Consider the following 20559-nt stretch of genomic DNA (forward strand, 5'->3'; position numbering starts at 1 on the left):
CGAGAATGTCAGGTGACGATGTTGAATACGATGTGGCACACGATGAAGAAACACCGTGTGACCTAAAATCGTAACGGGCTTCATAAGTTACATGTGCAAGCGTCCATGTTCGTGAAGAAAATTGGATGAGAAAAAGGAAAGGGAGTTGTGCTACAGTACACGTCACGGTAATGTACCAGTCGGATCACTGTAGCGCGTTTAGACTACTGTAGCAGCACGCATGGATTTCTGGTTCGTACGTTGTCGTGGCTATTGCAGTTATGTTTGGATAAAATAAGATTGTTTGGTTTGGATACCTTGAATTTGATTAGGAAACTAAGTGATGAGTCCGGAGTCCTACTTCTATTTGATCATGGACTTTTCGATATAAATAGAGACCGAGGGATATGTTCCAAGTGTGTGTTTTATGAGATTTAGTTGTGATTCTAGATCGACGATTTTGATAGAAGTGTTGTTGATGCACTTTGTAAATACCAGTTGAAGCAATAAAGTTGAGAGCATTCAATCTATGTCTTTTGCTTTTCATTTACTGATGATTTTCTGAATTCCGACGATCTGATCGGCGGCACAGGAGCGGCGCGATTAAGTTAATCTCAGAAGCGACATAACCAGATTGGCGGCATAGGAGTGGCGTAACCAGATTGGCGGCATAGGAGCGGCGTAATCAGAGATAATCTTTTATTTCTGCTAAAAGATTTTTGGGTTTTAGTTCTACCTACCATTCACCCCTCTTTGATAGGTGTGGTTAACTCTATTTCGATCCTATAATTATCCTACCTAATGAGTCAGTAACCTAGCTCAGCTCGACTCGTTGTTTAGCTCAAGCTAGTTCATTTGGCTTTGTGAGCTACACTTAACCAACTGTGCGGTAATCTGGGAAAGAAACTGAACGTTAGTTTCACATATGCGAATTAGGAGGTAATTGTTTGATTTTTTTTAAAACGGTATATTTATAAATGAAAAGTAATTTTTGAATAAAATTTTTTATATATATTATTAGCTATCTAGAAGCTAAGACTGAAAAATAAATTTCGGTGAAAAGAACTCCAAAAATTTAAAGTTGAAAATTTAATTTTTGGTTTAGGGTTGAATGCTTAATTAGTTTCTTTATACTGCTCAAAGCATGCCATGATGTTGTAATCTCACTTGATACTTACTCAATTGTGTGGGAGATATGCTTAGCTAATACATTTGGCACCATTTAATTTGGTCACATCCAGAGTTGGTTCCAGATTAATGACCTTCCATGTCACCAAAAGGCGCACTAATTTCACATTTCAAAACTCCAAGTCCAAAGTGATCAACATGATGAAGGGAGATGGCCATCATTACGCCCCACTTTCTTTCAAAAAGAAAAAAAATCAATGAGCCCCACATATCTATGTAGTCCGCTCAGAATAATTTGATGTAATTCTCCAAGAAAACAAAGGAATAAACTGGTATAGTATAGTCAATTTGATTAAAATGTATAGTGTTTTAAGTACATTTACTGTTATGAAAATAGAGGCACAATTGAGTCACAAATTTAACGTAAAAACTCTTGCAGGAAAAAATCACGAGCGTCAACCAACAAAAACACTGTAAGTGATGATTATAATAGTCGTCGCGACTCTTATTACAATAGTATATATATAAAGAAAAACAAAGAGTCTTAATAGAAAAAGTCCGAAAGAATCCTATGAGAAATCTAATACTACCCTTAAAAGGAAACGGTTTAGAGTATAATTCTAATAAAAATTTAAATCACATAATTAACATTTACCTCGGCTAAATATAGAGATATGTCGACATTATGTCTCCCAAAACCCTTTTTTTCACCACATCGGTAGCGCGAAAGATTGCATCTTTTTCTTTCTTTCGCTGTTCGTTGATATTATGTCCTTGTCATCAAACAGTCCATCGACTTTCCATCACGCTTCTATCTTCATTTAAGCCGTCCAAATTCTCAGCGCGACGACACAAGCACAACACAACGCAAGAAACCATCTTTTTCGAGGATTCGCAAGAATCGGAACAAAAGGCAAGAGTTTGACGTGAGCAAGACGAGAAAAAATTCAGAAACTTTCAGAGAGAGAGAGAGAACGAAAAAGAAAAGGGAAAATGGTTTCAACTTTCAGGAGGTGATAACTGACGAAATGCAGAGGAAGAAAGCCGGTATAAAAAGGTGGGAGGAGGAAGAGAAAGTGAAGCTGCAATAGTTCGCCACATCTTCCCTCTTCTTCTTCTTCGCTGCTCTGCTAGTGCTGCATGCCGATCGCCTCCAAGATCGTCTACTTCCAGCGCCGCCGCCCGACGCCGCCGCCGCCGGAGCTGGAGCCGGAGCCTCCCGACCCGCGCCGTAGGCTCTGCCGTGGAGACCCCGCGGCCCCTCGCCGCCGACGCAGCTCCCTCTCCAAGCAGGTGAGCTTCTGCCGTTTCTTGGCTCATCTTTTTTATAGCGTCTTCTCGAGTGGGGCGAAACGGGGGAGGATTTCTCCAGTGTTTTTTGTTGTGTTTTTTTAGCTTACGAGTAGTGAGAATCGTTTTCTCCAGTAGCTAGCGATTTGGGGTGAGTCCCAAAGAAACGATTTTGACTGGGAGGAGGGAGGGTTTAGACAGCGAGTTGATTGCAGATTTGGCAGGGGAAATAGATTGTGTAACGATTTATCTTGGAAGTGGGCAGCAGCAGGGCCCTGTCGATTCCAATTTGGTACTTGAATTGAACCAGCATGCAGTTTGTAGGAAGTGGAGAATTTCATCTTTGTATTTTAGGGTTCACCGGTGAAGATTTGTGTTGAAGCTTGCAGTTGGATTAGTTGTAGTTAGTTGAGATGGTGTAATGAACCGAGGTGTTCATCAGTGTACCATCTGCTATTTCATATGCATGCCCTTTGTCAGATCTCTGGCGACCAAATGTCCGGCTCTCCAAAAACTATTCCTACAAAATCTAAGTTGTGTGTTAGAAAATTCTGTTGCTGATGAGATTTATGATATTTGAGTGTCACGATGGGGCTGGTGGTCTTTTGTTCTTCAAGAAACATTAAAGAGTTTGCTGGTGTTATGGATAATTCAGGTGATGCTACAAAGTTAGATTCACTGTCCTTTTCAAACTAGGTTAGAGAATATGCTGTAACTTGTGAATGGTATTTACTATAGCCATACTATGATTAAGAAGGTAACATACCAGAGTTTTTTTTCCAGAAAGGAGGTTCAATTGTTTCGAAGGTATATTTATGGTTGCATGACAAGACAGTTCTTTGTGCTTGTAGCTCAAATGTGGTAGTAGCATAATTCAGCCCATAGTACTTTTCGTTCATACTAATTAAATGCTAATTGCTGGAAACTGCTATGCAAAAACCTTTTTATGGAAGTTCCCATTTGTTTAGTGGCAATCATTTCTGGCTAATACTTGTCTTGTTCCATTTCCCCTAAATTATTGACTGGATTTTCCATTACTAAACACAGGTGTGAACATGTCTGTAGTGTTTAATCATGTTAAGTTTCAGCGTCTCTAATAGTCTTGTCTCTATTGAACCAGTAGATTTCCGTAGGATATCCATCATGTATCATGTGCTAGTTTTGTGGTGAGCAAGCAACTAGAAAGTGTGCTGAATCACCAAACAATCACATGGATACAATCCCTTGTTACTGAAGATCATTGCTTTCAATACCCTTTGCTTGACTGCAATCTTTCTCAGTATGCAACGATATCATCTTCATTGCAGAATTAAGTATGGTTTCCTATGTTTCTTCATGAGTGTTAACTGTTGTGAAACCTTCCTCAGTAACTATACGCTGTTTGTAACATTTGTTATTATAAAACTATGGTCAGGAACATGTTCCAGGAAATAAAAGAGATACCGCAAAGCGTGTCACATCTGCTGGAAACATAATAGAACAAGCAGGAAGCACAGGTTCCAACTCAAGACTAAACCGCAGCGTATCAGATCATGGCCGGCTTCCTGATTCTGTTCAGCAAGCTAGGGAAAGGCTACTTCAGAGGCTTAACAGTGTGGACTTGTCGGGAAGAAGGTCTGCATCATCTTTTCCACGCTCCATCCTCCAGTTTAGAACTTAAGCTACACAGAATCTGCATTTACAAGAATGATATCCCATTGTTGCAGGCAAAACACATCATCATCAGAAACCATTCGGGCTGGAGTAGCTCCGGGCGTCTCCACCACTTCAGATAGCATATTCGGTAGTCTAACCAGCTGCTTTCACGCTGACGTAACGATCGCTCCCTGCAAACTCCAAGCGAGCACTGCTGAATCCTTCAACATTGAAGATGAGCATACGCTGATCACGCATTGTTCTGAACCAGCAGCTACTCAAGAAGAAGTAGCAAGCTGCAAAGGAACAGATGGCGACGAACTCGCAGGACCTTCAGTGGAGTGCTCTATATGCCTGGAGAGATGCGGAGATGCAGACGGGCTCATCGAGCTCCGATGCAAGCACATCTTTCACTCGGCATGCCTGGAGCAATGGCTGCGGTCTCGCAGCGACTGCCCCTACTGCAGGGCCAGGGTTCTCCTAACAGCAGAATGATGAGAATTTGAGAATTCAGAACTAAACCCCCAGCTCTATAGAACCTCTCTTAAGCCCTTAACTTTGTCACTGCTCACCTGTTCTCCCAGTACCAAGGTTTTCCCCTTTGCTGATGAGGCTGTGATCCTTTGTCACTGTGTGAGGCTGCAGAAATTAGCATCTTACTGTATCCTGTGTCTTACCTGACTTGTTGTTTTGCAAGTGGATATAATGAGAGAGATGTAGCCTGTTTTTCATGGAACCTTTTTGTGATTTGCTCATTGTGTGGTTGCTCTACAATTTTCTGGTGCTAATTTTGGTGGATACAATTGTTATCTTTTTTCTGTTCCTTCTACAAGCACTCACCTGAGAAAAACTGGAATTCAGACATTCAGAGGTAGCATGAGCATCGATATACCTGACGAAATTCAGTGAGCAAAGATCTCTTGTCATGCTCACAGAAGAGTCGCCTTCTCAACAGACTCCGTGTAACTTCCTCCACATCTCTATCACCTATACCTGTCTACGGATTCTGTTGTGTAGATAAGTATAAATACACGCATACGTAGGTACAGGACGTGTACACGTAATGAAGTACGGTATTTTATACGGGCCTAGGTAGAGCGCAATTTTTTTGTTTTTTAAATATTTTTAATAAATAATTTTATTACTAAATCTCGAAAAAAAATATTTTTTACTGTATAAACCTTTTAGCACACCACTAACATTGGCATGACTAAACAACGTTACGCTGAGTATTTGTGAAAGACTTGTGTTGTCTTGTCACGCCAAGCAGCTTACGTGGAAGCGTGGTCTTGCCACGGCACCAATTTTAGCATGGCTAAAGAGTTCGTATGTCGAAAATATTTTTCTTTGAGCTTTAGTAATGAAATTATTTTTTATTTTTTAAAAAAATTAAAAAAATCGTAGAGGGCTGGGCGTGCATATCGAACAGCATTCTTGGCTCGCTTGACCGTCGGCGACGTGGCCGGTCAAACCCGCCCGCCACGGCGACTCGTCTCCACCTGGGCCCCGCCACCGCGTTGACTGGTCAGTCTCCCCGGGCCCACCATTCCCGCGGTCGAGATACGATGACATGGGCCGTCCACGTGTCCGCGCGAGAGCCGATCGGACGGCCGGTCGGTCGTCGTTCCCTGCATTTCAGTGGGACCTCACCCAACTGCCAACTGCCGGGCCAGGAGAAGCATCTGAAGAAGAGGAGAGAACAAAAAAAAGGTGGAAGCTTTGGACTTTGGAAGCGCCTAGCCTAACAATAGGAGGAAGACAGCGAGCTGATCGAAGATTAGCGAGTCCGCGCTGTTTGGGGCGCAGGGGAGGTTGAAGGATTCGATCTCGCGTTGGCGGGGGAAAAATTCGGTGGAAGTTTTGGGGGAGGAGGAGGAGGAGGAGGAAGCGGCGATCTTTGCGAGGAAAGGGGAATTCTTTCGAGGTGGTGGCGGTGGTGGCGCGATGCTGCGGTGGCTGGCGCGGCCGGCGGAGAGGTGCCTGGGGCGAGGAGGAGGAGGAGGAGGGGGAGGGGGGGATGGGCTGATGTGGCACGCGGAGCTGAAGCCGCACGCGTCCGGGGAGTACTCCATCGCGGTGGCGCAGGCGAACGCGAAGCTGGAGGACCAGGGGCAGGTGGTGACCTCGCCGGCGGCCACCTTTGTCGGCGTCTACGACGGCCACGGCGGCCCGGAGGCGTCGCGGTTCCTCTCCTCCCGCCTCTTCCCGCACCTCCAGAGTCAGTGCTGCTGCTCGCTCGCCTGAATGAATTCCACCCTCTTTTTTTTTTTCCTTTTCCTTCTCGCTTCAATAAGAGGATTATTTGCTAGCATGTTAATGTGTGAATTCGGCATAGTGCCAATCAGTGAGTAATAATGTCTTGGTAGGTTTAAGTTTTTTTCATTTCTGAATTCTGACCGATAATGTTCAGAAGAACATTGTTTTCTCTTTTTTTTTTTCTTTTTCCCTTTTGATTAATCTTCTTAAATGAGTTTGCTTAACTTAACCATGTCAGTTATTTTTTTGTGTCCCTTCAATTAGGTTTAGCGTTTACTTAAAAGAAGGTTTAGCTTAGAGTTTGTGAATTAAGCTTTGTTTGGTCCAGTTCTGTTGATACCTGTATAGTGTTCAATTATGGTACTCCCTCCATTATATGTTATAAGATGTTTTGGTCCTGCGTCTATATTTATTAGCATTTATACGAACAAAAAGAGAGCCAAAAAATCTTACAGCATGGAACGAAGGTAATACTTGCTAGACTGTGCTATCTATTAATGATGAGATGAATTTTGTGGTTGACTTATTTTGACCAAAGACGTGATCATAATTCAGTCAAGTTATATGCTCACCATCAAGGTGCATTAACGATGCATGTCCACTGAATCGGAGCAGGGTTTGCATCTGAGCAAGGTGGCATGTCCACTGACGCAATCAAGAGGGCATTCCATGCCACCGAGGAGGAGTTCTTGCAACTGGTCAAGGGATCCTGGATCAAGCAGCCACAGATTGCCTCAGTTGGTTCATGCTGCCTCGTCGGAGCAATTGCCGATAATGTTCTCTATGTCGCCAATTTAGGGGACTCAAGAGCCGTTCTTGGCCGTCGGGGACCTGACGGCAGGCAGGTAGTGGCCGAGAGGCTATCCAATGATCACAATGTTGCAGAGGAGGAGGTCAGAAAGGAGCTCACCGATCAGCATCCTGATGATTCGCGTATAGTCGTCTATACCCGAGGAGTTTGGAGGATTAAGGGCATCATTCAGGTATGTACCCTGTTAATCGGCATCTTTGTAGTATATATGTGGCATACTATTCCCAGTCTTCTGTAGCACAGTCAAGTAATCCGGCTAGTGGCTTGTACTATAAAGGTTCATGCAAAAGCTAAGGTGGTGCAACAAGCATATTGCAGGTTTCTGATGCTTAGTTTCAGCAACATAGTAATTCAAATTTGCCTCTTGTTATTTCAGACGTCATGATAAATGTTTTTTTAGGCCTGATTCTAATTTTAAGGGAGTGTTCGCACCTGACCAGCCCCGATGAAATATGATTCAACTGTTTATCATGGCAACTCATAATAGAAGCTTTAAATTCACCCTGAAACTTATAGGCAATCCAAAGTTCTAGCGAAGTTACATATTTATTGTGTCCTTAGGTCTCATGTGATATCCTGAATTTGTTACTCTGATAAAGTCAATATTCCTGTTTGCTAGATAAAATTCTGATGCCGCTTTCGCGTCATGTTCAATGTACATTGATGCATCAGTTCTCGAAATCATGACATAGATTTCAGTCTTCTTTTGTAAAGCATTTCTTGTATCTGATACGACCATAGGAATATATCCTGTTCTGAAAAGCCACTAAGTAGTATAACTTGTGTAGTGTGGCTAATCCTTATGGTAAAGACATGCTCGTGCAAAGTATCTCCTTTTTTATTTTCTTGAGCCTCACGGTAATCGATCTAGTGGAATATTAGATTGCCTTAAAAGAATGACTCCGGTTGATTGCATCCATGATCATCAGTATATGCTTTGCCACGTTTCCTAAAACTTTTTCAGTTACTCGCCCTATCTGCTTTCTTGCATTTGAGTTATTTTAACATATCAACATTATCTGTTTCATCGTTTCAGGTTTCCAGATCAATTGGAGACGTCTACCTGAAGAAGCCTGAATTCGCCAGAGATCCTAAATTCCGGCAATCTGTTTGTCCTATCCCATTGAAGCGGCCTGTCATGACGGCTGAACCATCAATCAAAGAACACCAGTTGAGGCAGCAAGACTTATTCTTGATATTTGCATCGGATGGTCTGTGGGAGCAGCTAACTGATAAAGCAGCGGTGGATATTGTCTTCAAGAATCCCAGAGCAGTAAGCTATGCTTTGCTTAAATCTTCATGGTGAAAAACTAAACTACATAACACTGTCATGCAAATCCTGATGCATTTGTGTGAAATTGTGTTCAATAGGGGATAGCGAAGCGATTGGTGAGAGCAGCACTGACTGAGGCTGCAAGGAAAAGAGAGATGAGATACACTGACATCAAACATATAGACAGAGGGACGAGGCGGCATTTCCACGACGATATCACAGTTGTTGTGCTCTATCTTGACCGTCACAAGCATGGTGTGCAGCCTATGTTGGGTAACAGAAATAGTTTTAGGTTCACCAATGCACCGGTGGACATCTTCTCCGGCAGCGCAGATGAGGTGGATCACACCACCCTCTCAAGCTGAATCTTGCAATGGATGGCACTGTGCCGCTGTGGGTTAGGATTGTGTCTTCAGAGAAGTAAAAAAGAGTAAACGTAGTCAAAAGAGAAGTAACAGAAAATTGTGAATTTCTCTTTTCTGTCCCATACATTGAGCCAAACATACCTTTCACCCAAGATACATAAACATGAGATGTACTTAGAGGTTTGAAGTTTTACTTTTCTTTTTCTGTACATATTGGATTTGTATAAACTGTCTAGACTCCCAGCGAATGTCTCATATCCAAGCAAGGTGATGTTTCTGGAGAGGGAGGGAAGGGGGGGGGGGGGGAATAATCATCAAAGACTGATCCTCCAAACAGAAAAGGGAAATCTAAAGATTGTTCCTTTGCCTGTCTAGCAAGCCGAGAATTGTTTTTCATTGATCCTGAAGATGTGTTGAACACTGTGAATGGGTCTGAACTCAGAAGTGGGTTCAAGATTCCCAAAAAAAAAGGAAGGAAAGAAAGAAAGAAAGAAAACCTGAGATTGCTTGGCTTTGTGTGTGTTGTGTGCATGCAGATGCAGTAGCATGGCTGCATGGGCTGGCTGTCAGCTGTCACCAAAAGAAGTGCTTTCCAGCTTTTGTGACTTTCTCTTTAGCAGGCTTGGTGTTTTCTTCTTGTTTCACTGCTTGCTAGGCAGCTACTCCTGCATCTGTATAGTCAGATGATATTGTAATCTCCTGTGAGCCCAACGGTTATATCTACTCTCTCTGTCTCAAAAGAAAATAAATTTATGAGCATGAATTTGAACAGCACTAACAACACTATGGTCAGATTTATCTTTGTAAATTGGTCTTTTTTGGACCGAGGGGGTAGAGATGATCAAGAGCAATATATTTTCTGAAGATCATCACTACTAGTCAGTTACTCAGGTTCCATCTATATATACACAGTACACTATATATCAAAATACCAGAATAACAACTTTTATCATGGTGTTTACATTTTTCTAATTTCCATATAATAGGACAGGTCAGTGGTGGTCACCACTCACCACCATCAGGAGCCAAGCAGAGGTGATTGAGACATGGGGAGTGTCATTATCTGGTTCCAGTATTGTCAGCATCCTAGAGATCCTTGTACAATTGTGCATGTAGAAATTCCTTCCAAACATTCCAAGAAGAAATCTGAGAAGGCATGTGTATTACTACTACTCCTCCTATGGGTGTAGTGGTTTTCATCCTTTCATGGTCCAGTCCTCCAGAGATTCTACAGCAGCAGCAGCCGCAGCAGCAGCCTAGCACATCTGCAAGAAAACAAAATTGCCAACTGTAATCACATTAACACCATTGCATCTTCCAGTGTGCAGAGGGGACAAGAGAAATTGAATACACCTGTCTGCAAGTGCAAATCCACAGGCTGGTTTGGTAAACACAAACACTGGTCACTACTGTATGGAGTACTCACATTGTTCTTCATTGGGACTACTAACTGTACCTAATCTCTGCTTAAATTAAGGCCTTGGGCAGTGTTCAGTTGTTCACTCCACACATAACAAAATGTGAAGCTGCACCAAGCAAAGAGCCTATCCTGAACATTCACATCAAGAAGTCAAGCAGAGGTCACCGACAATTACTGTTGATTTGAGTGGGAACCTGCTGTCAATGATGGGATTTTAGATTTTTATGAACACACTTTCCAAGCTGAAAAATACACAACTGTATAAAAGTTTCTCATTAGTTAAACTATTTATTTATATCATTAAATAGCTATTATAAAATCTAATAATTCTTGGATCCTTCGATCTCAGCTGCCTGAAACAGATTTTCCATTCCATCAAATGCAGAACTGCAGATGGGATTATTGAGAAGCACAGTAATATGGTACTAATCATCATCATATAGGTAGGGGAGCAGTACTCCAGTAACAATGTGCTGCAGATCAATGCAGACAATAATACTACAAAACACCATACTGTAGCAAGTAATAACACTACAAAACGCCACACTGATCGAGTACTGACACTGTCAAGTAGCCATCTCAAGCTCTACACCTCTCTCTCTCTCTCTCTCTCTACAGCTGCAATGACAAACAGTAACAGTGGCAGTGGCCCTCTGACAAGGTGGCCCCACCGCCCCCCTCAGACCAAGGCCGGGCCCGCCGTCAGTGACAGCAGCATCAGCACCGCCGCGACCCCCACCGCCTTGTAGCTGTACCCTCGCGCGCCCGCGTCGCTCTGCAGGTGGGCCCCACGGCTCAGTCACACATAGAGGCAGTACTAATAATAGTTAAACGGCATAAAAGAGTACTAGTAATAATAATATGTACTGTAAAAGGAATAAATGAATTTAACCGGAGTTATTATTGGGCCACTCCATGGGTCCCACGTGTCATCGGAACGGGGCTGCCGATGCGGGCCGGGGCCCACGTAGCATCGATTCTTTTTTGACCCGACGCGCACTCGCTGACACGCGGGACCCACCACCCGCGCTTCGATATCCCCGCGCCGCGCGCGGGGCGGACGCGAGGTGGAGGCCATGCAATCTGGTTGACCGCGCCGCGTTTGGAATCCGACGGCCCAGATCGACTCGCTTCGTCTCATCAACGGTCCCGATGCACCGTGCGTGCGTACGTACGTGCATGCGTAGTAGTAATGGTGCGGGGATACGTACCGACATGTCGGCGGCGGAGGGGCCGGGGCCGGGGGCGAGGCCGCCGCCGGCGGAGGTGGTGGCGGCGGCGAGGGGGGAGCCTGCCGGGGAGACGCGCTTCTTCCTCGGCTCCTTGGCCGGCGCCGGGGACGGAACGTCGACGGCTGCGGACGGCGCGGGGGCCGCGGCGAGGACTGGCGCCGGCGCGAGGGCCGCCGGAGGCGGCGACGACAATGCCGGGGCGGGGGCGAGCGACGGAGGGGACAGCACCGGGGCGGGCGCCGGCGGGGGCAGCGCGGGAGGCGGGGAGCTGAGCGGGGCCGGGGCGGGGGGTGACACCGTCGGCGCGGTGGCTGGAGGCGGCAATGTGGGCGACGGGGAGGTGGCAGCGGCGGGGGAGGCGGAGGGGGTGGGAGAAGGGGAGTGGGTGGCGGGGGAGGCCGCCGGGGAGGTGAGCTTGGTGCCGGAGTGGGACGGAGACGCCGCGGGGGAGGTGGAGATGTGGCGGTGTTTCTTGGAAGAAGAAGACGACGACGAAGGGCCGGAGGCGGAGGCAGCGGGTGAGTGCGCGGCGCCGGAGCTAGAGAAGGACGGCGCCGCCGCCGGGGACTGGGAGGTCACCGTGGAGGCGGAGGCGGCGGCGAGCAGCAGGAGGAGCGCAGGGAGGAGGCGAGCCATGGCAGTGAGCGAGAGCCTAGGAGAAGTGCAAGCTGAAGCTGGTCCTGGTCACTCTCACTCTCAGTCTCTCACTCTCACTCCACAAGGAGAGGAAATAAAAACCAGTGATGCAGTGGCCACTGAGGAGTGGTGAGAACTGGGAGAAGCACTGAGCAGTGGGGCCCACAGGCACTACCCTCTGTGTGTTGCTCACTCTCACTGGCTCACCGTGTGTGGGCCACACCAAATGCTCTCTCTCTTTTCTTCGTCACTGTTAGGCCTGGTTTAGTTGTCAATTTTTTTTTAAAAAAGTCACGTCGAATGTTTGACCAGATGTTGGTAGGTTTTTTGGACACAAATAAAAAACGAATTTCAGATTCCGTCTGAAAACCACGAGACGAATCTTTTGAGTCTAATTAATCCATCATTAGTACATAATGGTTACGGTAGCGCTTATGGCTAATCATATACTCCCTCCGTTTCAAAATAAACCAATTTTTCACTTTTTACCTTTAATTTTTGACTCTTCGTCTTATTCAAATTTTTTCGATTGATATTTTTGTTTTTATTAGATGATAAATCGTGAATAGTACTTTCCGTGTGACTAATTTTTTTCTAATTTTCTAAAAATTTTTCAAATAAGACGGATGGTCAAACGTTAGACACGGAAACCGGAGAATTCGTTTTTTTTGGACCGAGGGAGTACTAATTAGGCTCAAAAGATTCGTCTCGTGATTTTCCCCATAATTGTGTAATTAGTTTTAGTGTTCATGTATATTTAATGCTTTATTTAAATGTCCAAAGATTCGATATGATGTTTTTGAGAAAGTTTTTGGAACTAAACAGGGCCTTAGAGCAGGTACAATAGCAGGCTATAAGCTGGTTATAAATATATTTTAATAAGATAAGAGACGAGAGAGAAGAGCAGTGAGCTACAGATCTATAGCCAGCTGCAGCACGGACTCCAATACGCAGTGTGTGTATGATAGGTGAGACATGTTAGTATATGGTTTATAGGTAACTATCGTATGAATTGGCTATTATATTGGCTACAGAAGAATTGGATCCAGTAGTTGGCTATACTATTGAACTTGCGCTTACATAGTAGTACTCCCTTCATATTTTTTTATATGATACTATTGACTTTTGATTCTACGTTTAATCATTCGTTTTATTCAAAATTTATATCTAAATATGCAAAATTATAAAGCATACTTGAAGTTACTATAATAATAAATCATATTATAACAAAATAATTAATAATTATATAATTTTTTGAATAAGACAAAAGGTTAAACGTGGACCTAAAAATTAACGGCATCATATAAAAAAAATATGAAGGTAGTAGTATTCCTGTGTGTTGCAGTTTATTGTCTGCTGGAGGGAGTGAAAATCACATAACTACAATTATCTTATTAAAGTATTATATTACTGCTCCGTTCTGAGATATAAGTATTTCATTATTTAAATTTTATATTATAATATAATTATTTCTTTACTGATACTCATGAGTTCAATCGTTCAATGATTACGAAATGTTTAGAAAAGGAATATAATTAATTCAAAATTCAAAAAATGATTACTGAAAGATATTTTTTTAACATTTACTTAGTCTTTGCTAAACAACTTACAAATGTGTATATTTTGATACGAAGGTAGTATAAATTTAGATGTTCCACAAAGTGCAATAATAGCAAGCAGTTTTATTACTAACTGTAACTTTACCCCTATATGGTAATGACAGGTGTGCCCAAAACCTGCTGGACAAAGAAATCTGTAGTTTTCTAAAATTATCACATACTATTGTTGCTATTATTTGAAATGTCTACATAAGGTCAGATAATTTTTCGACAAAATAGCTACAGCTATCTAAAATTTACTCCTTTACTTCTTCTTACTAGGAAAAATAATTCAGGGGAGGTAGTTTGTGTAGGTAGATTCGCACAAGACAGCACAGTGATTTTCTCACTCACAAAAGAGGGGAGATGATGATGTTATTAACAGTTAATGTCTTGCTTTGGCTTTAACCTTTCTCCTTTGCTAGTTCATCACTTTGTTTATCTTAAGGGATTGTTTGTTTTCATAAGTCATAGGACTAAAAATTAGTCTTAGGACTAAAACATAAGTCTCTTTTAGTCCTACCATGTTTGTTTGGAGGGACTAAAAGAGACTAAAACATCATTAAATGACCTACACAATAGTATACATCACACACGACACAGATAGCTATAGATCTAGAGTAGTAGAGTAGGTGTACTATAGGCCTTTAGTCTCTTTTAGCACCTCCCCTAGGGACTTATGGACCTGATAGTTTTAGTCTCTTTTAATCCCTCCTGTTTAGTATTTTAGAGACTAAAAAGGACTAAAGTAAATGAACTTATGGATTAGTCCATCCAAACAAACAGCCCTTAAGTTGCCAACACTTAAGTGCCAAGGAGGCAAGGAATGTTGGAGCCTTTGGAGAGGTCTCATGTAGGGACGGTGAAGTCGGTGAAAAGGAGAAAAAGGTAAGATTAGCTGATTAGGTGTGTCTTTTTCTAAGGCCCAAAGTACAAAGTAAGTTGTCCTATTTTGGCCCATGTACGATAGGCCTTTGGAAGCCCAATACTGCACTTCTAGCTTCAAGAGCAGACCAATGTTACTGAGCTTCCCTCTTTGCTAGTCCATCACTGTACTCTGTGTGTTATCCAGTTGCAAAATAGTATTCAATTTAATTTCCTCTGTATTTTGATTTCGTTCATGTTTTGTCATGTTATTTTTATCGCTTCACATGATTAAAACACCCAGCATTCTGTTGCAGTTAACTTGCAAGTGAAGACTTTATGGAATTGTATATAGGAACTGGATACAGAGATACTTTGGCAATTTGGTCCACTGTGCTGGAAGCTCAATGGATTGGGAGATGCTGAAGACACAAAGGAACAAGGTGTTTCTAAGCTGAAGATGAACTTGCACAAGTCTGACATTCTTTTTCCGAAGTAAACTTTTGTCAGCCATTATTTTTTTTCTGAAGAAACTGCATTTTCACCATCTTCCTTCAGACCTTCACAGTGATGATTCCTTCAGTGGAGTCTGAAGCACAGCACAGCTCATCACAAAAACATTGGACCAGATAGGAATGTCATAGGATCCAATTCCCAAACATTTGTTCAAGATGGCCTCCAGCTAGCTAGCTATCAGTGCATGGCGTCATCTGCAAGAACAGTAGGTAGAGCCATCTTTTTTTTCCATGGTATACTATAGTAGTAGTAGCACTTGATACTGCTACAACCCTAGTGCTATCCAGTTGCACAAGAATCTGTTCTTGCTCTCCTACCACCATTTCTTCTGTATTTGATCCGTTTTGTTCAGTTCCCAGCACCACCAATTATTTTGTCAAAAGTAGTGTCTTCCATTTTCAGGTCTTTCCACTTGTCAACACTCCTCCTCATGTGGAGACTCGACTATAGGTTAGAACTACGATAATCGGTTCAGATACCATGTTAGGCTATATGTGTCGATGAACTCGTTATCCGAAAGCTTAATATGATGAGGTATCAATTCTCTTTAAAGAAAAAAACTGAGAGATTTTTAAGCTTCTTCCCTAGCTAAGTCTGGTGAAGTTGAGACTGCAGGACGCCATGATACTCTTCTGCATCTTCTTGCACGTCCTAATAACACCTTCTGAGACATTCCTGCAATCTGTATCGCCAACCTTTCTGCATAAAAACTGGTCTGCACTTTACAGTTTTACACCAAGTGACTGCAGAAACTCAGCTGCACTCACACTCAGTTACCATCTTTATTCCTTCTTACCCTGCAGCATTTCTTGATCTGATGAATCTCTGACCGACTGTTCTCGGTACAGTAATCTCAGATCATTTCTGAACAAGTAATTTTCTTTCTCTTGTCAGCCACTCAGCTGGGACACTCAGCCTTTGAGATGGAGATGCCATTGCCAATTGCCATGACATGGAATGGACTATGTGTTGTTACTGAACAAAGTACCTTGCAATTGCACTAGAGGAGTAAAGGTGGCAACTTTGTGTGTGTGTGTGTGTGTGTGTGTGAGGTCTTGGGCAACTTTTTCTACTGAACTTTTTGATCAAGACTTCACCTTTAAGCTCACCAAGTCAAAAGAGAGAGCAATGCAGTGCCCTACCTCTCCATAATTGATTGTGTGTTTTTGCTGTTCAAAGTCCAAGTCTAAAAGTGCTCCCTCTGATCTTAACAACCTTGGAGTGCTCCTGTGACAGCAGTGTGGATGGAGCGTGGTCCTCCTGCACTTTTAAAAACACAAATGCAGCAAACGGTTTTCAGAGAAGGAAAATAAGCTGCAAAAACTCGCTGGATTCATGTGAGTTTGATTGATTTCAGCGATGCATCTTTTGCCCATTTTTCTTTGGTTTGGAGATGTAGGGTCCGGTTGAAACCGTGTGGAAATGAAGAATCAATTAAACGGCATGCAATAATTTGGTGTGCTATCTTTTTGCTGTTGCTGGCTAGCTGAGTAAGCTTGTTCTTGAATGGTATTCTTTTATATAGCCTTTTTTCGTTTAGGAGGCGGCTTCATTGTCAAACTAGGCTAAGCTGTGATGCTTGAGGGGATGTTCAGTTTACTTTGTTCCATTCCAAGTATGAACCTTTTTAGGCCAAAAAAAATTCTGTGTTCGTGAGGAGGCCTTTGAGCAGGAGGATGTGAGTTATATGAATTTTGGGGAAAGTTAGAGTCAAATTGATTGATTCAAAACTCCAACAAGTAGTACAGACTTATGCAAGGCTCCAATCTACAAGAATTTGACCAGAGAGGACAGGTCAGAAGGGTCTGAGAAGGTTCAGACTTGAGGCAGGGCAGTGACAATTTTTAACTAGAGACATTGATCTCTTCTCCCCAAGAAGAACACACAGCCCTAAGAATAAAACTACTCCATCTCACAGGAGGAAAGAGAGTGTTGCAAGACCCATCAATGGATTGAATGCTAATGGCATGAGAGGGGTGGTGGCACCCATGGTGCTGATGAACACTGAAAGCTTCTCAGGGAATGGAGCACAAAAAGGATAGCATAGTGGCAAAGCTAATTACACCTCATAAGAAAGAAAAGAAATACATGTATTCATCACAGCACCTGAGGTGAAGCACATGGGGACCATGCCATCATATTAATGAATCATACTCCCCAGCATATACAGCATACTAAAGCTGAATGCAAGCAGAGAGGGGCAAAAGCCACATTGATGTTGCATTATACAACTAACAAATGTAACATTCAAAAGCTAACATCATTGCTTTAGCATGCAGGAGTGGGGGAGAAATGAGCTCCATAACCAAAAAAGAAGCAATTCATTCCATGATATTCATAGAAGTTCTGGCTTACATCAACTTCTGTAGAATACAACCACCATCTCATACTAAATAAAGAGAGATGTGAAGGAAGGACAGGGAAAAACAACCAGACCCATGATGATACCCTAAACAAAGAGCAACAACAATTCAGAATTCTTAACCTTTCACCTAAAGTTAGTTTTGACCAGAGACTATCACCAACTCAAAGCACACTGGACGCTAATCAGAATGAAATCACTCTTGATTGCCAACAAAGAAATCCTTCTTCCTTGCTGGGCTCTGATAATTAGTATTTGCTGTAAGTGAAAGAACAGCACCACCACCATGACCCTTACCACGTGGTTGGATGCAGGAGGAGAAACACCCCTGGTTCTTCCATGAGGCACCGACAAAAAAAACGCCAGAAGTTACTAACGACTACCTACTACCATATATCTGAATAAGATAGGTAAGGATTCTTCACACAAGGCCTCCTCAGGGATATGGAAGACCATGTGAATGCCTTAAGCTTCCTATTTACAGAGGACAATTGGAATTGCAAAGCTCCAAATCCTCCCTTAGCTCTTTCTTGCTACCCCTACAACCATCAAAACGAGTCAGTAGCACTGCAAGAAGCAACTATGAACAGACCACAAATCACTTGAAATCTCGCTGCAGGGCTCCACTCCATGCAACATTATCGTCTGCCTTCTCCAGAGCAGCGACCTTAGCACTATGGCATGGGAGAAGACCGGCCTTGCTCTTCTCGCCATGAGGGAGCTCAACGGTCTCACTGATGGATCCAGACTTGATATCAGTGGGTGGGATGAAGCAATCCATGGATAGGCCAGGCACATTGAACGCAACCTCCTCGATGCTCCATGCCTCCTCCATGCGAGTCTTGGTGTGGCTCATGGCAACCTCTCCGAAACGGAAAAGGGTCACAGCCGAGCGCCCAGCATGCGCAACCATTATACCCTCCACCGGGCGGTAGTCCTCAATGAACGAATTGATGGTGGTCTCCCAGTAAACCGCGTCCCCTCCGGTTGTGGACTGGATCCTGGTAAGGTGTGAGTCCTCAAGATGGACAAGGAGGCCGGTCTTCTGGCTGAAATACCCAAAGAGAACATGCCGGATGATTTCCGCAAGCCCCTCGCTGCGCGCTCTTAGCGTCTCTGGATCTGCACACAGCTTCAGAATGAAGCAATCCTCCCCATTCACCTTCCTCTCGCCTATGCACCGTGCACCAGCAAACATGCTTGCCGCGGTCAAAGGATCCAAGCCCTGCAGGGACAAAGAACAAGTTGTTGGTAAAGACTATTGCACCATAGAAGGGACATTTGGACAGCGCCACCTACAGACATGGTGGTGAAACCTGTTCTTAATTCCTCCTTGTACCTGAAGTGCACGGCGGAGAGGGCGGACAGGACCCTTGGCAGAGTGCGCGCCGAGCCATGGAGTGTGGCGCCACACAAGCTTGCCATTGCAGCCGGCGTGCACCTTGCTCCCACCAACGGCCAGCTCGATGTACCACATCTCAGGGGCCATCTGCCACAGCACGAACCGGCCGGACTCAGCGGTGCGTGCCGCCATGCGGTTCCTAACGACACGGCCGCCGGTCTCAAACTCGGTCGCCACCATGCGCACCTTGCCCATGCCGTAGGAGTTGCGCACAGACGAGAGGAGCTTCTGCCCGCCGGAGGCAGCCAGGTATTGCTGCAGAATGTACTGCGCCGACGAGGTCTCCTGCAAAAACAAAAGGTACAACACACATCAAGAACCTCACTGCTAAACAGCTACTACTCCATAATGGCCAGCTCATTTGACACCCAAAAGGTGCAAGGTTAATCTTATTTTCACATCAAAACAACCCCATTTAAAACTACACCAAACTGTTCCTCTTTTTTTTTCCTTAAGTAAATAGCCACTAACTGTAAAATTAGAACCCTACATGAGGAAATCCATCTTTACCATGGTCATATCCTAATCCTATCATGCGCAGAGAAAATGCATGTCTTCCAAACATCACATCAAGAACCCATTTTTTGGTATTGTTTCTCCCTAACGAACCAGCAGGTTTTATACTGGGAAAACAAAGAAATTACCCATTATCCAACACCACCAGCTAAAAAGGTGGCACCTTTAGAGATAAATTAATCGAAGAACACACTCAAATCTAGTACTCCACTACACAGTAACAATCCAAGAGAGGAAGAAAAAAAGGCACGAAATTTTTCCACTCGAGAATTTCACCGAAGCAGCAGCTGCTAGCTAGCACTCGGACTGAACACTCAGCTCGGAGGTGAGCAAGAACTAGACGACGGGTCGCTTCCACTTACAATGGGGGTGTCCTTGATGCTGAGGTGCGGCAGCGGCTCGGCGGCGGAGACGTGCACCGGCGCGAGCGGCGCGCCCATCACGCCGAGGAGCAGCCTCAGGTCGTTCCTCCTCGCCGCGCCTCCCCCGCCGGTCGCCGCCGCCACCGCCGCGCCGGCCGTCGACGGCGCGCGCGCGAGCTGCCCCCTCACCCACCTCCCCCACCCCTCCCTCCTCGCCGCCGCCGCCGCCGACCCCGCCCTCCCACCCTCGCCGGACTCCGGATCCGGGCCCTCCATGAGCGGCGCCAGCATCTCCCCCGCGCCGGCGTACCGCAGCGCCGCCGCCACCTCGGCGGCCGCCGACCTCCGCCGCGCGCGGGCGGGGGAGAGCCCGCGGGCCACCTCCTCCCGCAGCGCCGAGAAGAAGCCCTGCTTCCTGGTGGTGGTGGCGGTGGTGGCGCCGTCCATGGCGGAGGAGGGACCTGTTTGTAAATTCCGGAGAGTCGCGGAGGGACCTGTTTGTAAATACGCGGGAAGGCGAGGGGGCTGCGCGGGAAAGTGGCGGGGGAGCAGAATGGAGGCGCGGAGTGCGTGGGTGACCGAGGCCGCGGGGGGCTTATACGCTCACCAGTGCGGTTCACTGATTCCGGTCACCGCCCTCGGTGAGCTCACCTCCCTTTCCTCCCCTCCTTTGTTGTATTCTTCCCATGGTCCTATTCGGTGGCTTCATTTGGTTGCTGGGTTGGTGATTTCTTTTATATATAATTATATATATATATATGACTATTTGTTTAATTTAAGATATTTGTGTATGTGTATAAAAGTATGAGTTGTAATTGAAATATATTTAATATTGAATCGGTTACAACAAATTAAATGATAATTACGTGACTTTTTTAAATAATAGAAATGGTCAAACCTATGTTTAGAAATTA

The 20559-nt window shown here is 44.5% G+C and overlaps 4 protein-coding genes across 4 annotated transcripts; 2 read left to right on the forward strand and 2 right to left on the reverse strand.

The window, feature by feature from the left end:
• Positions 1–1974: 1974 nt before the first annotated feature.
• LOC102708947 (probable E3 ubiquitin-protein ligase RHY1A) lies at positions 1975–4821 on the forward strand. Its single transcript, XM_040529237.1, has 3 exons — positions 1975–2400; positions 3812–4011; positions 4104–4821. The coding sequence occupies exons 1-3, from the start codon at positions 2248–2250 to the stop codon at positions 4525–4527; spliced, it is 777 nt and encodes a 258-aa protein (XP_040385171.1). The 5' UTR covers positions 1975–2247; the 3' UTR covers positions 4528–4821.
• Positions 4822–5710: 889 nt separating this feature from the next.
• LOC102709229 (probable protein phosphatase 2C 78) lies at positions 5711–9513 on the forward strand. The gene is made up of 4 exons (XM_006664083.3): positions 5711–6250; positions 6904–7271; positions 8136–8372; positions 8471–9513. Exons 1-4 carry the CDS (start codon positions 5977–5979, stop codon positions 8735–8737), a joined length of 1146 nt encoding a protein of 381 aa, XP_006664146.3. The 5' UTR covers positions 5711–5976; the 3' UTR covers positions 8738–9513.
• Positions 9514–10516: 1003 nt separating this feature from the next.
• Positions 10517–12115, reverse strand: LOC121056032 (classical arabinogalactan protein 9-like). Its single transcript, XM_040529736.1, has 2 exons — positions 11369–12115; positions 10517–10932 (listed from the first exon to the last, which is right to left on the reverse strand). The coding sequence occupies exons 1-2, from the start codon at positions 12023–12025 to the stop codon at positions 10837–10839; spliced, it is 753 nt and encodes a 250-aa protein (XP_040385670.1). The 5' UTR covers positions 12026–12115; the 3' UTR covers positions 10517–10836.
• A 5226-nt stretch (positions 12116–17341) lies between these two features.
• Positions 17342–20193, reverse strand: LOC102709514. Its single transcript, XM_006664084.2, has 3 exons — positions 19646–20193; positions 18705–19052; positions 17342–18590 (listed from the first exon to the last, which is right to left on the reverse strand). Exons 1-3 carry the CDS (start codon positions 20090–20092, stop codon positions 17964–17966), a joined length of 1422 nt encoding a protein of 473 aa, XP_006664147.2. The 5' UTR covers positions 20093–20193; the 3' UTR covers positions 17342–17963.
• Positions 20194–20559: the final 366 nt, after the last annotated feature.

Source organism: Oryza brachyantha, chromosome 12 (genome assembly GCF_000231095.2).
Source record: "Oryza brachyantha chromosome 12, ObraRS2, whole genome shotgun sequence".
NCBI classification, from domain to species: Eukaryota; Viridiplantae; Streptophyta; class Magnoliopsida; order Poales; family Poaceae; genus Oryza; species Oryza brachyantha.

Excerpts from the sequence above, each read along its gene's own strand:
- LOC102708947 (XM_040529237.1), top strand. The coding sequence starts at position 2,248 with ATGCCGATCGCCTCCAAGATCGTCTACTTCCAGCGCCGCCGCCCGACG. Across the intron at positions 2,401-3,811 it reads GCAGCTCCCTCTCCAAGCAG|GAACATGTTCCAGGAAATAA; the intron begins GTGAGCTTCTGC and ends AACTATGGTCAG. Across the intron at positions 4,012-4,103 it reads GTGGACTTGTCGGGAAGAAG|GCAAAACACATCATCATCAG; the intron begins GTCTGCATCATC and ends CCATTGTTGCAG.
- LOC102709514 (XM_006664084.2), bottom strand. The coding sequence starts at position 20,092 with ATGGACGGCGCCACCACCGCCACCACCACCAGGAAGCAGGGCTTCTTC. Across the intron at positions 19,053-19,645 it reads GCATCAAGGACACCCCCATT|GAGACCTCGTCGGCGCAGTA; the intron begins GTAAGTGGAAGC and ends TTGTTTTTGCAG. Across the intron at positions 18,591-18,704 it reads CTCTCCGCCGTGCACTTCAG|GGCTTGGATCCTTTGACCGC; the intron begins GTACAAGGAGGA and ends TTGTCCCTGCAG.
- LOC102709229 (XM_006664083.3), top strand. The coding sequence starts at position 5,977 with ATGCTGCGGTGGCTGGCGCGGCCGGCGGAGAGGTGCCTGGGGCGAGGA. Across the intron at positions 6,251-6,903 it reads CCTCTTCCCGCACCTCCAGA|GGTTTGCATCTGAGCAAGGT; the intron begins GTCAGTGCTGCT and ends GAATCGGAGCAG. Across the intron at positions 7,272-8,135 it reads GGATTAAGGGCATCATTCAG|GTTTCCAGATCAATTGGAGA; the intron begins GTATGTACCCTG and ends TCATCGTTTCAG.
- LOC121056032 (XM_040529736.1), bottom strand. The coding sequence starts at position 12,025 with ATGGCTCGCCTCCTCCCTGCGCTCCTCCTGCTGCTCGCCGCCGCCTCC. Across the intron at positions 10,933-11,368 it reads CCTCCGCCGCCGACATGTCG|AGCGACGCGGGCGCGCGAGG; the intron begins GTACGTATCCCC and ends GCCCACCTGCAG.